General features: G+C 42.4%; 1 protein-coding gene across 1 annotated transcript in view; it reads left to right on the top strand.

Moving 5' to 3' along the window:
* The first annotated feature begins 15,170 nt into the window (after positions 1-15,170).
* The window catches only part of FXR1 (FMR1 autosomal homolog 1), a 33,312-nt gene continuing 32,377 nt past the window's right edge, over positions 15,171-16,105 (top strand). The window contains exon 1 of the mRNA XM_084211915.1: positions 15,171-15,296. Within this exon, the coding sequence (XP_084068041.1) occupies positions 15,246-15,296 (51 nt within the window). The 5' untranslated portion in view covers positions 15,171-15,245. The remainder of the gene's footprint in view (positions 15,297-16,105) is intronic.

The raw sequence follows: 16,105 nt of genomic DNA, 5'->3' as shown, positions 1-16,105 counted from the left end.
ATGGAGAACAGATGTGCAGAAAACATAAATGACAGCACCTCTGCAGGTGTGTGTAGCACAGTGATCCTAAAAATCTGTGCATGTGCATACCTGTCACGCCTTTGTGAATTAGGAGAGTTACAGCTTTTGCCAGAGAAGGCAGTAACAGCAACCACAGCATGTATTCAGTCTTTCAAGTGTCGGTTTTTGCACACATCAGTTGACAAGGACTTCATGTGCATAAGGCTGGGTCAAAAGACTTTGAGGTGAAAAGAAGGCATTTGCCTTAGAAGATACAGAGTTTGGGTAAAACCCATTTTGAGTATTGTTGGACTAGAAAGCATCATAGGTGCCAGCTCAGTAGAAGGCTGAGCTGGGGCCAGCAGCAGGAGGGCCTGGAGATGGAACCACGAAACCTCATCTCTCCTGCTCTTCTCTGTCCCGGTGGAAAGAAGGTCCCAGCTGGATGAAAAGCTCCAGCAGTCCAGTAATACCTTCATATTCAAGCCATTACCTGCCAGGGGAGGTTACACAGAATTCTACAAAGCATTAAGTATCTGTTTTTCAGGTTGCCGTGGGTACTTCCCCTGTGTCATTATGCTGAGCTATGGCAAAAAAAGCAGGTGTCCAGCAGAGACTGTGACCAGCAAGGTAAGGCACCACCAGGTCTGAACATGGGATATTAAGGGAAATCCAGTGTATGAAGAGATTCTTTTGGGGAACTCACTTTGCCCAGCTGGCTGCTGTGTTATCCTCAGGCTCAGAGGCTTCTGTGGGGGGGAGAAGGTTATCTCCTGGTCCAGTTGCCCAGCGCCATGGCAGGGTCACAGCATGGGGGTGGTTCCTTTGCCATATTTGGGGAATGTGCCTTGTACAAAGGTACAAATCTGTGCTGAGGTGTCTCACTGGGATCTGTTAGTGTGATCCAAGAGTAGCACTATGAGAGAGACCCAAACACTAATTGGGGACCCATTGGGTTTTTCCTTTGTTCTTTGATCATTTAACATTCACTCAATATGAAAAGGTTCTTGTTCTGTGATGCTTAATTTAAGAATGGATTTTTAATTAAATTATTATTTTGTTTTAAAAATTGTTTTATCTGTCTAGGAAAAAAAGATGAAAGTAGGAAACTGAAATTGGGCTGATATCATCAGAATTAAGCTAAAGCAAAAGTTAAGGCAGTCCACTTAATGAGTGAATACAAACTGAAATTTTTTTTAATCTAAATATATTTATAAGCTATTGGTAAATCAGGTCTGAATTAAATTATCAGATCATCACTTCCAAAGACTGACTATAAACTTTAAATAGTTTATTATTAACTCTTTGATTATAAATCCTAAAGAATTTCATCCTGTGAATCTGTAACTCAGAAGTTACATTAATATTTTGACAGGGAAATGAAAAAAACCTTTAGTACCTGAACAAAACTCTGAGAAAAAGATTGAGTTCTCTTTTCAGTTCCTCTGCAGTGGCTAACACCTTCCTTTTCTCAAAAGTAAGCCCAGCCAACTATTGTTTCAGGCTACTTAAGACTATTGCAAAGTTTTCTGACATTTTTCCCAGCTAAACTCCAGTAGCTTTTAATAAACAGGCCTGAATGCATTTTCCAATCCTAAAATTTAATTTAAAATATTTTTGATGTCTCTCACCAAGGAAAGCAAGGATAAAAGCAAGTACAGGAAAAATCAGATACTGAAGACTGCAAAAAATGTTCAACTCTCTCCTCTGTTCCTGTAGTCCCTTGGAAGAAGTGAAGCAATCACAGAGCCAGGTGGTGGTGCTGGTACTGTGCCCCTCGCTTGGAGCTTTCTCCACAGCCCAGAAAGGAGCCCGTGCACAGGGGTGCTCAGGCTGCTCTGGAGCTCTGCCAGTAGATGTGCTGAGGTTTCTATTTTCTGGTGAATACCAGGTGCCACCTGCACTGTGAGGCATGTGACAAGCTCCCTGTCCTTGGCAGCCCTGCATAACTCCATGGTTGCAAGCCAGTGATGTGTTTGAGATCTGAGTTTTCTGAGGATAGGGCACAGCTTAGCCCCTGTGCTGTAGGAACAAGTGCCTGCTGGGAGGCTGTTCCAGGAGAAATAGTTCCATGGAAATAGTAGTTTTTTCCTGTTAAAGTGAGAGTCCTGTTGAACTTAACCTTTGGCATTAGTTTGGCCAGATGTGTATTTGCACATCTGCTGTAGCCACATTCCCAGACAAAGCTGTTCCATGGGTGGGATGAGAAGGCACAGTAAAACAGAGGGTTGTATCTTTCACCTGGGCTAAAGCTCTCTGTTCCTTCTCTGCTTTGAGTAGATTCCTTCAAGGCTTGGACAACTCTTGATAGCAGAAATCCCATTAGATGGTGCCAGCTGATTTGTTGGTGGGATGAGGGCAAAGACAGCTGCTGCCTTCTCCTTGGTATTATTAATGCATGCAGTAATAGTAGTAGTGTTATTTTCTGCCCACCGTTAATTTGTCAGGTGAATAGCAGCTACATACTGCAGGAGACCAATCTGCAGGACTCATTGTTTTATTTCCTCATTATTGCAATGACTTTGAATATTTCTTTAGAAGGAAGTTCCTGTCCTGAGGCCATAATGAACATACCTGCTGTGTGACCCACTGTGCAGTTGCACAGAGAAAGGACCAAAGACACATGCTAGAAACAATACCTTGGAGTGGAGCAATGCAGGAGGAGGAATGACACAAGAAGGCTATAGAATGTGTTTTCTCTGGAGAGGAAAATGCATTAAGACACAAACATTTGCTGCATGTGCATGAGTGCCTGTCTCACTGACACAAAGCCACTTCACTGAAGTGCTCTCTCAGCCTGGGAGGCACCAGCATCAGGCACAGACCTAAACTACTTCTTGCTTTGTGAACTCCTGCAATGATCAGGTGTGGAGGTGTCTTAATTTACTAAAATGAGACAATAGCTGAAGATGCTGGAAAGCGCTGGCTGAGATTGTCACAGAACCTTCGCAGCAGAATCTGATTCTTTAAATTATTCTCCACCATTTATTTTTTTCCTATTCTTTGTAGAGCGTTCCTGTGTTTTCTAGCACACAGTCCCTCCCCCAATGCAAAGTCTCACAGTGTAGGCTATATCATAAATCCTAAAGAAAGTGATTCACCAGCTCCTTGGACTGCCTCTGGCAGACTTTCCCTAAAATTAGTGCCTTGGAAATATCACTAAGAGTAGGGAAATTCTCCAGCTAATATTTGAATAAAAAAGAGATCTTTGCTTAACAGCACGTGAAGGTTATGTAGTGAGGAGCACTTTTCTGCAGGTAATATAAACTGATCCTCAGTATAAATGATCATGGCCAGATCCTTCATTAGAAGTCCATAAAATAAAGATAACTCAGATAAAATTCTATCAGGAAGATAAAGTTCCATTTGGGTGAAAGCACTGTGCTGAAACAAATAATCTGTCGTATTGATCAGCATAATGTTTCTGACAGAACTGTTCTGCTCATTTGAAATCACCTTCACCTGCTTTTTGCTGTTGTGGGGTAATGCAGAGCTGGGCTGTGAGGAGCTGTGAGCTGGATCTGCTTTACTATGCCCTGTCACACATGCCCCCTCCTCCTGTCCAGTTGCAGGCTGTCCCCTCTCCCAGCAAGCAGCTCCATCCTCTTTCACACAGCACTCAAACCTCACCTGGCATAGCTCTCCTGCCCTGTCTACCCTGCCTGAGCAGCCTCCAACCTCTTCCCCTTCCATCTGCAGCAGCTCCTTGCTCATCTCCTGAGCAGTTCCCCATCTCCTCCTCGTGTGAGCAGCCAGACTCTCCCCATGGCTGACCAGGCAGCTCCATTTCCCCTGAAAGGCCCTGCTCCAGACCTCATTTTCTGTGTCCATAGGCAGCTGCTGCAGAAAAGAGGCAGAAGTAGGCAAATGTGTGGGCAGGGAAAGTGAATGGCAGGAGCTATGGTGGGAATACCTTATGGACTGATATCACAAGAGCTGTGTGCTAGGCTGCAATGGACTGAGTGTTTCACACATGGGAAATGAAGTTGGCCTTCTCCAGCTACAGGTCAGATGTAACCTGGCTGAGATGATGATCTTCTGTAGCCCATGTAAACATCAAAAACTTCATGCCTTGAACTGAGGAGCTCAAACCTAGGAGAAGAAAAAAATCTCTCAGCATTTCATATTGAAATCAGCTGTTATCTTTGAAACATGAACAAGCTGCACCAATAACAACTCTCAGCTGAACACGCAGATTCTTAGTTTGGTTTTGCTGATAACTAAAAATTAACAATTCAACATAAGTCTTAATATAGGCACGTGTCTGTCTGGCACGTGCAAGACTTTCCTCCAGTACTTTCTTAATGCTGCAAAAATCAGTAATACCAATGACTGATTCAGCAGCAAATACCTTGAACTTTGGAGAGTGACTTGGCACCTGAGCCCAACACAGCTTCAAAAGGACAGTACTCCCCTGGAGCTTACCAAGTCTTCTCTCAAAGGTTACATGTCAAAATGTCACCAGAGCCTTCAGAAAATGGAGAGTACCAAAGTATGATTAATTATTTGGTTTATGATATTTCTACTCTGATAAGGGGATAGGCAGATTAGGGTTTTTCATTAAAAAGTTTATGATCAGTCTTATCTGTGGCCTTTGAATTGGATTTTACTTCAGCTAATTTTTCCAGATTCAAATAGGTGAGAGACCATTTTTTTCACTTTTTTGTCTTGTCAAATAATTATATACTACATTTCATGTATACAATACATGTATACAAATGTATTTAATGAAACTGGGTAGATGATACAAGCTGAAATTTGAAACAGAGAAGTCTTGACTAACTGGAAGTAAATGCATAAAATATGTATGCACATGATGGAACACTGGAAACACAAGTTCTAACTACAGTTTCAGCTCCAAGGTTATGGTGCCAGGTCTTGGGTTGCAGGTTTTCCAAGCCCAGTGGCACAAAAAATATGTCCTTTGCTTTTTTTTTGTGCAGATTCATTGACAGACAGCAGCAATACATCTACTCTATACAGAAGAATATGTAGAAAATCAAGTATGAAGTGTAATCTCATTATCAAAGAGAAGACAAAGCTTTGATGTCAACAGGAGTCCATCTGTAGACTTTGATATAGAATTAATCTTAATTATTTTGCCCCAGTCTTAATATCTTTATTGCACCATGAAATGGTGTTTTCCTAAGAGAGAGCAAACAGTTTGGGGATTTTCTTTTCTTTCTTATTCAATTTTGTTTTGGTTTCAGTGGGAGTATTTGGTGTTGGTTGAGTTGCTGACAAAGAAGTCCTGAGGGACAGGAGAGGATATGTGTGTGTCTTGGAATGTAGATGTAGGTGGCATATTGGCCTTATGATGGATGCAGAGAATTGAGGAGTGATAATTCACCCAAAATCCCCACTTGTAATATATTTTGATGTATTATGACATTATAATCTTGTGTATTAATAACAGATTATAATATCTATATTTATGGGGTAGTATTTAGCCAGATGAGATTTTCTTCTGTAAATTGTGCTACCTGTGTTTGATACTGATAGTGGCTGTAACTTAACAGTGCTCCAAAAAGCACATTGTAGCTTCAGACTTAGGTGGGATTGTGTGTTTGGAAAAGTCTTTCAATGTTTATTTTTTTCCTCCCTCTTCTCTCTTCAGGATTTTTAGAAAAATATGTTTCCTCCAAGAACTCTAGTCTTCTAATTCGGTGATATAAATTTCATTTAGTTGTGTGCCCCTTTATACAGTCTTGATTTCATGTGTCATTTTCTTCTGCCTCACAGAACAGGGATGAGTGAGCAAAAACCAAAACTTTTCTGAAAACAGCAAGAAAGGCTTTATTATATAAAGCTTAAACAGAAAAGCAAGAGTGATGGGATTTCCATACAACTGAAAGATTATCTTCTTTAAATTTGTAACTCGTGTTTGCTCTTTATGGGCAGATTGTTAGACTGTATGTTCAGCTCTCTCAAGAGGCATTTAGGACTTCAAATGCAATAATAAATTAATTTGCAAGATAGAGACAATAATAAGAGATTTGATTTCAAACCAGAGACGTGAAACTTTTGTGGAATTCTCAAACATTAAGAAGCATAAATGACAGCTTTATTTACTTGTGTAAATGAGCCCACCAAGGAGGTAAAACACTAGATCGACGGCATTAGGAAGAGCAGCTCCTTTCTTCATCTCCAGAGAGATGTGCCTTACATCAGTGTTATTGCCAGCTTTCCTCCACATCACTTGGCTACCCCAGTCCCCTGAGAGGCCAAGGCAACAGAGCAAGGGCAGATGAGAGCCCTGGTGTGTGCCGGCCTCGCTCCTCCTGAGATAACCCAGGGCACTCCCAGACACCAGGACGGGGCAGCTGACACCCATCACCTCAGAAAGGAAACCATTCGTTTACTCAGAGGCCAACACAAAGCTACCAGATGGGAACAGTTTTCTGTCACTGTCTATCAAGGCTGGAGCACAGTTTTCCAGCCTTCTGTGACATCAGTTTTATGCTGAGAGCACAGCAGTCTCAAAAAACACTGAAGAGCCATTTACTTGTGAAGTATAAGAAACATCTGTCAGAGGCTAAAAGTGTTAAAGAAATGCTTAACTGTACATTGAGTTGGCAGAATCTTAGGCTCAGACTACAGGAAAAAACATTAGCAGTGAAAGTCCACAAGATTTATCCTAATTTATCAGATTACTTCCTCAGAAAGTCTCCTTTTGAACTGCTCTTCAACAGAAGAACAAATGTGTAGACTTCAATGCTTAATAAAGCTAAAAGCTTCTCCCTGGGGTAATTGAAATTTTTCTATCAAAGGGTAGATAGACCTGGTTGCAGCTGCAACAAAGAAGAAACATATAAAGCCAAGTGGAAAGCAGTTAGACAGCATTGGTGGTGTAGGACCATTGAACATGGTCTTGCTAATTGGAATCTATAGCACAGGACATTCAACTACATGCTGGGCAAATGACCCTGAAAGTTTCAAGTCTATCTAGTATAAAAAAAAAAGTTCAGATGTAAAAATAATCATAGGAATGATGGATTCTGTATCCTTGAATGGGCATAACCAACCAGAGATCTGGGTAACTGGCAAATTTCTTTTTTAAATAAGGCCCTTTGAGTCCCATATATGCATCTACTTTCACAAGCATTTCAAAACCCATCTTCTAATAATTTCACACAGAGCTTTCAGAGCAGCAATGTTCAAAAGAATGAAAGTAATGAAACACAGCAAAGTTTTACATTTTTATTTCTGTACTTTGGGAAAATTCCTATTGAAGACAGAAGGCAGTTCAAATTGGAATTGCTTTACTGCCAACAAAAATGTGTGACTCTTGATCTAATGAAAAATTAGAGAGATTGAAAAGCAGAAGTAGACTTAGGAAAGATTTCAGTTACAGCAGGATGCAGCCCTTCTTGCATTTGTAGTTCAAACTGTGATCTCTAAGGAGATCTAAATTGCTCTGGAGTATGGAATTTAGGTATTTGAGACTTTATTTTCTCAGAGGAATAAATATGGGTAGCTAAGACATCAGGTTTTATTGTCACACTTTTAGAAAACATATGTCACTTTAATTTAAAATAAAATGTAATTTAATGATGAAAATGTTACATTCTCAAAACCCTTGTCACGTGCATATAAAGTTGCTCAAAATGGTTTCAAGACATGGATATTTTTAATTTTTTTTGAAGCTTCCCTTCCAGTAAACTGATTCAGATAAGCATACTTTTATTTTATACTGGAAGAACTCTTGTATTTGTGATTTCTGATTATTAGTATGTAACAACTTCTAAATAGTTGTTGTCACATGCTCTGTACCTTTGTGAGCACTAAAGTATTTCTGGGAAGTGAAACAGGTTCAACAGCAAAAGCTGGAATTATACTTCACACTAACACACAAGGATGTCAAACACTGTACCTGTGCTTCGGTGCCCCTCAGAGGTGAAAGACCCAAATGGGAGGTGGAGAATCTTACCTTGGGTGCAACACCACATTATGGGGCTGCGCCTCTTCCCATGCAAACACCACTTCATTCCAGCTTATTGCAGTGCCTTGATGGGATGTGGCATTGACTGGGAGCTACAGACATGGACACACAGTTTAGAGAGTAAAAGAACTGCAAGCCAATTCCTGTCCCAGGACAGCAAAAAGTAGATTTTAACTCAGATGTTCAAAATACCAGTTACCATTATGCTGGATATGAATTAATCTTATGGGTCTCTATTGTTGATGTTCGCAACCATCTCTTCTACCATTCTTTTTTAGTGAGAAAAAGCATGTGATAAGGCACTTCTTTTCCACTGTCCAAAGCAGCATTTTAAATGTTGAACAAAGGAATTCCCTTCCAAAATCCAGCAGGAAAAGTCCAGGGCTGGACACATCACTCCACTGAGACAGAACAAAACAAACAGGCACATCCAGCTGTGGTAAGAGCAGGTCAAAGTAACCTCAGCTCTTCAGGCTCAGCTGATGAGCCTATGGCAACAAATCACTGGTGAAATCACGTGCTGCAGTGTCTAATATGCCAGAGAGCCAACAGCATTTGGCATCAGGAGATCAAACAACTGAAAAAAGGATGTGGAAGCATGCCAAAGGCATGACGTCCTGAGCACTCAGGCAATAATTTTGCTGATTAGATCAAAAGAATGGTCAGTTTTGTTGTATTTATCAGAACTGTCTATTTTATCACCAAAGAAGCTTAACGAGTTCCCTTTTTCATCTCAACAGACAGGCAGTCTGGGAAAACACTATGCTATTAATAGAATGGTATTTTTAGAAAGATGGAAAAAAGAAAAAGGCAAGAGTCCAGATTTTATCCCACCCTCTTCAATGGCATCTGTGATACAACTGCAACACACGTACCAGAGGAAGGTCACCTCAGTTGAAAGAGCATTTACAGAAGCCACAGGAAACATTTGAACTTCTTGATAACTCCCTTCACTGAGCTGCTCTCTGTTCCATACTGCCTCACCCTATCTACCAGCACAGATGGGTTTGAGGGAACCTAGATTCGTATGATGTGAGTTACCAGATACTTCTTGCAATCACCAAAATGTGCGTGTTTAATCCCTTACTCTGAGTGTTAGTATTTCATTCCTTAAATCGGTGCCTATGACTAAAGTAAGAGAAAACGTTCCCCCGGTTTTTTGAGGGAGCTGAACACAATCCATATTGGAGAAAAACTGATGCTGAGATCCCAACACTGACACATCAACATTCTAGTACTTTGTTTGAAAAATGCTTATCTTTGCTCCTGGGAGACCCAGGCTCTGTATTTATCAACACTTTCTTTACATATGCTCATAATGACAAATGTGCAACAAATACATACATATGTAATTTATATGTATATGTATAATATATATCTGTTGCTCTACAGATGGGACTTTTCAGAGAAACCAGAAAATACATGTACACAGAATGCTTTACATTATTGTTGTGCCGACAAATTCAAAAGTCAAAACAGAGGTAGTCTGGACTTGCCTGAGAACCAAGCAATGACCAAAAGTGGATCAGTTATAAAGAAAAACATTACTTTCCTCTCCTGGTTTCCACTGAAATGATTCAGAAGACAGAAATTCTTTGGGGTTTTGTGGGTGGCAAGAGTGATAGGATGGATATAACTCTTAACGCTTGTAGACAAGAACTTTTGTGCTTGGGCACCTGAAGTTAATTCTATGGCAGGTTTTCCCACACCATTACATCACCACAACTGCAAAGGAGTACCAAGGTCCCTCTGGAGCTCACTGCGTTTACTTCCTGGCTTGGAACAAAATCAGGCACAAGGTTAGTTTGGACCAGCTGCATCCACACCAGCATTCAGAAGAGGCAGATGTAAAGTGATAATGAAAATTGGCAAACCAAGCCAACCCCATGAAAAGTTGGATTGTGAGTGGATGACCTCCCACTCATTGCACAAAGTCCATTAAAGAGCAGTGTTCTCACTGGAGTTCATTAAAATTTCAGTGAAATGATTTTGCAGTTTCTTTGCACGGTGCCAGGATGAATATTGAGTTTACAGCAGCCATTGTCTAGCGCTTCTCATTGCTTTTAGAATGACATCAAACTTTTCCTTTTATTTGCCTTACTTTCTTGTGCTGCTCCTGACAAAAATGGGAAAACCAGTAAAGCAATGGTAAGGCAGAAGTTCACCAGTGTGAAAAAACAAGGTTCATATGTTGTCATTCAGAGTGAAATTACTTTCACATCGTAGTCTGTTGCCTGGATGTATATATTTTTCTTTTTCTGAAAATGCACATTATCTTGTGGACTTTGAACAAATGAAACCTGAATGATATTGCTCACCATTACTTCAGCATAAAAACAGGCTGTAATCAAAACAATTTTTAATATTGGTTCCTGATCCCCTCTTTATATAATTTAATTAGCTCAGTGACTTTTTCTTTTTTATTCTGCAGTAACAGGAAGTAGAATACAATAGCAAATACCTGCTGCATTCTGTGGATTCTTGATATCTTTTGTCCTTCAAAACACAGATTTTTAAGCCTATACCTGCAAATCATTTTAAGTTCATTTGGTCTACACAGATAAATGTGAGTGCTATCAGCTATAATACACAAAAATAAATTGGCTTCAGAGGTTTTTTTCCCTTTAAAGATAGGTGTAAATGACTGCAAAAGTTCATTTACACTAATAGAAATACCTATGATTTATTCTTTCTCCAATTTCCATACCAGACAAAGGTCTTAAAACTGAACTGCACAAAAATGTTTTTACATACACTCACTTAGCAACACCTTTTGTGGGTCCTATTTTCAGAAGTGGTGTCTGCTTACAGCACTTGCAGATGTGGCTGCACCCGGATGGGGGGTTCAGCAAACCTCCAGACAAAAATTCATTTACTGGCAAAGGTCAGGAATGCAGTTCTGAAAGGCTGATGAGAAATGGTAGAGACTCTTCTTCAGCTCAATATTCAAATAGGGCAAAAATCACAGTGAAGTATAAAACAAAACAAATCAAATCAAACCACATGCTTTTCCAAAGGAGTTTTCTACAAGTGCAGGCCCGTTATTGAGCCCAACAGGATGATCTGTATTGAGGCCATATGTCTTTACACCCGTGTCCTACCACAGGATACCAGATCCTCTGTTCTACTTGCACAGGTTTACTGGAAGTAATTTTACAATTTTCACAGACTTCTTTCTGCCACCCAAGCACAATTCATAGAACGAAGAAAAGATACACATAAATGAGCAAACTTGGAAGCAGGAAATTTTTCAAAAAAGCTCCTCCAAGACTTTTGCTGAGTTGGAATGGGGTTTTGTCATTTGTTGTTGTCATGAGGCCAATATGATCTTATATCTTTCAAATATCTACCTGTGTTGTTTGTCACCACTAAGAATTAATGATACATAATAATTTACAGAGCATGCTCCCTGTTTCCTAAGCCTCTGCTAAAGTTGGAAGTCTGTGGATGGATGCCTCTCATAGTCATCAGCCTTCTGCCAAAATTTCAGAATGAGCAATGGAACCAAAAAGGTTTTTACCCACTTAAAGGCGAAGCTAGATTAATTTTTTATCATTATTTTGATTTTTATGGCATGAGTTGCTAAGTGTCAGCACTTCACTGAAGGGAATGTAAGACCCAGGTTGTTATGTTGCGAGAGCAGAAGCATCTGAATTTAGTTGACCTTAGGTTTTGCCTATTTTTTTTAACAAAATATGCTAAAACAGGATGGTTCTGGGGTTTTATTTTACTGAAAGGTAGGAAATGTGCTCAGAAAAACAGAGAAACAACCCTTGTTCTATATCAGAGAAGGCACTCAAGTTATTTGGCAGCAAAATAACTGATAGTTTAAAACTACATTTTTTTCAAACAAATTTTCAGCCTACTAGTAGCCTAAGAGGAATATCAATGTATGCATTTTTTCACAACTAATGTGACTTTAAGAGACCACTATTCTAAACAGTTATGTTGGTGATTTCAGTGTTGATTTCACTCTTGCCCAAGTCTTTGAAAATAGCTAAATTTTTTCTGCTTTTGGCTGAAGGAAACATTAACAAAGTCTTATGTCAGAAGGTCCCTGAATGACAATTCCATTGTGACCTTCAGTTACACAGATGATTCCATTAATTCATGTATGAACTAGAGCACACTCCATATTGATTTAAAAATTGATAGTGATAGCAATCTAAAAAGACTTGTATATTTTTCCTACCTGGATAATAGCAGATTTTGGACAAAAAGTCACTATTTCAAAACATGAAAACTCTGCTATGATACTGTTTCACTGGGAGTTACATTTTCAATGGTTTTATAGCTTTTTCCTAGACCCTCTCTAGTATGTCCACATACTTCCTGAATTTTAGAAAATGGTATTTGGAAGGATAGGAGTGTGGGTTGGTTGTTTATTTGTTGAAATCAATGCTTGCAAAGTTTTCTCTCTTGAAAATTTGGTTTATACTCCTCATACTATAGCACCATCATAAATGTTTTTTCCATCCTAAATAAAGTAGGCAGGAGTTACTAACTTTCATTAATTCATTCTGAAAGGCTGTTCCTGAAATTTCTTCAACGTCCCACTGTAAACTTCTTTCCAGATGAAGTTGATTAATGATCAGTCTATACATTTTGGGAAGTCCTTTTGCTAGTAATGTTTCTGTCTTTTACAGCCTCAGTCTCTCATGGATCATTATCCTCTCTGTGTGCCTTGATATATTTGAAGACAACATCCTAATCCCTCAGTGTTTAATCTTCACCCTTCATTTTGCTCACTCAAATTAGGGAACCCTTTTTCTGCTCTTTCCAGCCACGGGTCCCCAGGATACAGGATCCTGCAACTTCTGACGTAGTGTGCTTCTGGCATGATGCAGCTTGCTCTGCCTCCTGAGCTATGGAGGTTTCAGAGAGGACAGAGGATGGTTCAACCACATTTACCCAAAGTATCTCCTGGACCACAGCAGCTCTAGGAAATGAAAGTGGCAGTTTCACTTCAGGTGTTGCAAAATGAAACCAAAAAATGAAACGAAAATGAAACCGTAAGAAGTCTCATGAAAAAATATATTAAGTAGCTATTATCAGACGAATTATTGGGTTCTTTTCTTGTTTCAGTAAATGTTTAAAGCAATTAATTTAGTAGTTGCTCATAATTTACATTCAGTGAAAACTAAACTTAGAACAGATTCATCATCTGGCTGATGTGCTGCTAATTATTATGGCCCACAACCTTCTAAAGCCTTTTTCTACCTCCATTTAACCCAGGCACAGCAGTCTGCCTCAAAATTAACATGTAAACAACCCTGTCCCTTTAACCACTATCATCCTCACACTTCCAGAAAAACAAACTTTATCAGGCAAATTCAGATGCAGATTGCATTTGCTCAAGCCAGTCCCCATTATCACTAAAGCCCAGAACTGTCCTCCAGCTCTGGAAATGTGGACACCCAGGCACTTCAAGGCAGTTCTGGAGTAATTTTTTTTATCCACATCCTGTTTTTATTCCAAAGGGCAGCAGCTCACGCACAGCTTATTTGGGGTTTGGTTTTTTAACCCCAGACACCATTTTTTAGTTGATATTGAGACTCTGTGTCTTGGAAGCTGAACAAATGAACCTCAGTCTATTCAATCTTGGAGCAATGAAAACTTAAGGCATAGAATTTTTGTAGCACAACTGTTTGCTTTATATTATCTGGTTCCTTTATCCTGGAAAATCCTGAGTGGACTCTGCCAACAGGAAAGGAGGCACCTTTCTTCAAGAAGGGCTCTTTTGCCCATGTGTGGCTTTGGCACCATGAACAGAATAAACTGTGGGTAATTTAGAAAGATTAAAACAAAATTAAGAATAAAAGGTACCAAAATTTATGTGGAATATTATTCAAGATTAGGAATATTCATGCACACAGCATGGGAAAAAACATTCATGCTGTTGAACTCATATCTTTCCTTCAGTCATGGCACATCAGGATCACAGAACCATAGAAATGCTGAGCCTCCAAGATCATCAGGTCCAGCCATCCACCCAGCACCGCCTTGTTCAGCACCAAGCCATGTCCCAAGTGCCACTGCCACACATTCTTTGACCATTTTGAGCATTTGCACCTCCTTATCCAGTAGCCAGATTTCTCAACACTTTTTGGCCTTTATTGTACAAAATCTTCACCCATCTGACAGACATGGCAGAAAAGCAAGATTAACATGAAGCAACTAAAAATGAAAATATCTGATGGGTAAAATATCATCATGGACTCCTGGCCATTTGGATCTGATGCCCAATGGGAAAGATCAGCTGAAAGAGCATTTGAAAGCATTGCTATTGAAATGGCCTTAAACTGAAGTGGGAGATTCAGATTAGATATCAGGAAAAAAATATCACAGATAGGATAGTCAGGCACAGCTGTCCAAGGAGATGGTGGTCACCATCCTTGGAGGCGTTTAAGAGCTACTTGATCTCGCACTGGGTGATATGGTTTAGGGGTTACAATCCTGGTGCTGGGTTCATGGTTGAATTTCATTATTTTAAAGGCCTCCTCCAACCTGAATGATTCTATGGTTCTGTATTTAAAGCTATTGCAAAAACACATGGCTTTGGCACAGGTACAGGCCGTTCATCAGGCTCTGCGTGACTAAGCTTATGTGAGCATCCAGCTCGCAGCACAATTCGCTCCCCAGTGCGTTGTGAGGGCCAGCACATCACAGGCAATTTTTATTTTTTTATTGTTTCTGTCGGCGGCAGCACACGGGGACGACGGGCAAGGCAGGGCAGGGCAGGGCAGCCCCGGCGGGGTGTGAGCAGGGCGGGGCAGGGCGACCGCCCCGGGGCCGGCGCTCCGTGAGGGACAAAGCCGAGCCGGGCGCTGGATGCCGGGCACCATCTTTATCCTCCCGGGCGGTGGCTCGGGAGCCGAAGGTGCCCCCTCGGGCGCGGCCTTTAGAGCGGCGTTCATTGCACAGCGCGGCCCGCCCGCAGCGTGCCCGCACCGCATTGTCTCCGCACGCAGCGCTCGCCGCCCCCCTCACGCGGCCGCACCCGCGCCCCGCGCTCCCCCCTCAGCCCCGCGCCGGCGGGCGGGGAGATAACGGCGGGGAGTCCTTCCCGGGAGCCTTTCCCGCAGGGACCGCCCCGCTCCGCCGGCAGCGGGGAACCCTCCCCGCAGCGCCCGGCCCGCCCCGCCCAGCCCCGCTCCGCTCCGGCGGTGCCGGCCCGCCCGGAGGAGCAGGAGGGGCCGGAGGCGCGGCCCGGCGGGCGGGGGGCGGAGGGGGCGGGCGCGGCGCTCTCCCCCCGCGGTGACAGTTTCTAGAAGCTCGTCCCGGCGTCCTTTGCGGCCCCAACATGGAGGAGCTGACGGTGGAAGTGCGCGGCTCCAACGGGGCCTTCTACAAGGTACCGGCGGCGGGGGCGGCGCGGGCGGCTCCGCGCTCGGCGGGGCCGGGGCCGAAGGGCGGCGGGGGAGGGGACGGTGAGCGGGGAAGGTGCGGGGGGTGCGGGGCCGGGGGCGCGGGGATGGAGAGGGGCGGCGGCGGCGGCGGGGGGGCGGCGGTGACGAGGCTGGTGAGGGCTGCGCGCAGGGGAGGTTCGTGTGTGGGGAAGGCAGAGCGCTGGCGGGGCCGGGGGGAGCAGATGCGCGGCGCGGGGATTCCCTGAGCCTTCGTTTCGGGAAGGGTGGGTGGGCCTGTGGGGGGGTTGGTGTTGGAAGATGCAGGGGCTTTTGGGTGGCACGGGGTGAACCGGGACGATAATAATGATTTTAAAAGATTTTAAGTAATTTTTTTAAAGATTTCGAGTTTATTTATGCCTTCAGAAATCTTCCTTCACCATCACCCTCCCTGGAATGTCAGGATGGTACAGATCAATGCAGAATACTCTCAGCTGTTGCCTGTCAGTCATTTTCCCCTAAGCCTGGCTTCAGATGTTTAAGAATCCCAGCTCTTTTTATGGCAGTAGGCTCCTGTCTTCCTCTCCAGAAGGGCTGATTCCAGCCAGTATTGTGAGCACGCAATAGTGGCTGTGTTCTGGGAGGATTTAATCTCGGGACTCTCTTTAGCTATTGTGCCTAACCACATGCACGGTGTGGCATTGCACAGGCAATGCTGCACTTGGTGTGGGGCTGGCCCTTTCGATTCCCCCTCCCCCCTTCAGAATTTCCTGTGTGCAGCTGTGGATTTGGCTTGGGAATCATGTGGTGACTGTAC

Source organism: Fringilla coelebs (assembly GCF_963513975.1).
Source record: "Fringilla coelebs genome assembly, chromosome: 10".
NCBI classification, from domain to species: Eukaryota; Metazoa; Chordata; class Aves; order Passeriformes; family Fringillidae; genus Fringilla; species Fringilla coelebs.
Note: the sequence above shows the minus strand (reverse complement) of the source record. Positions and strands in the feature narration are given on the sequence as shown.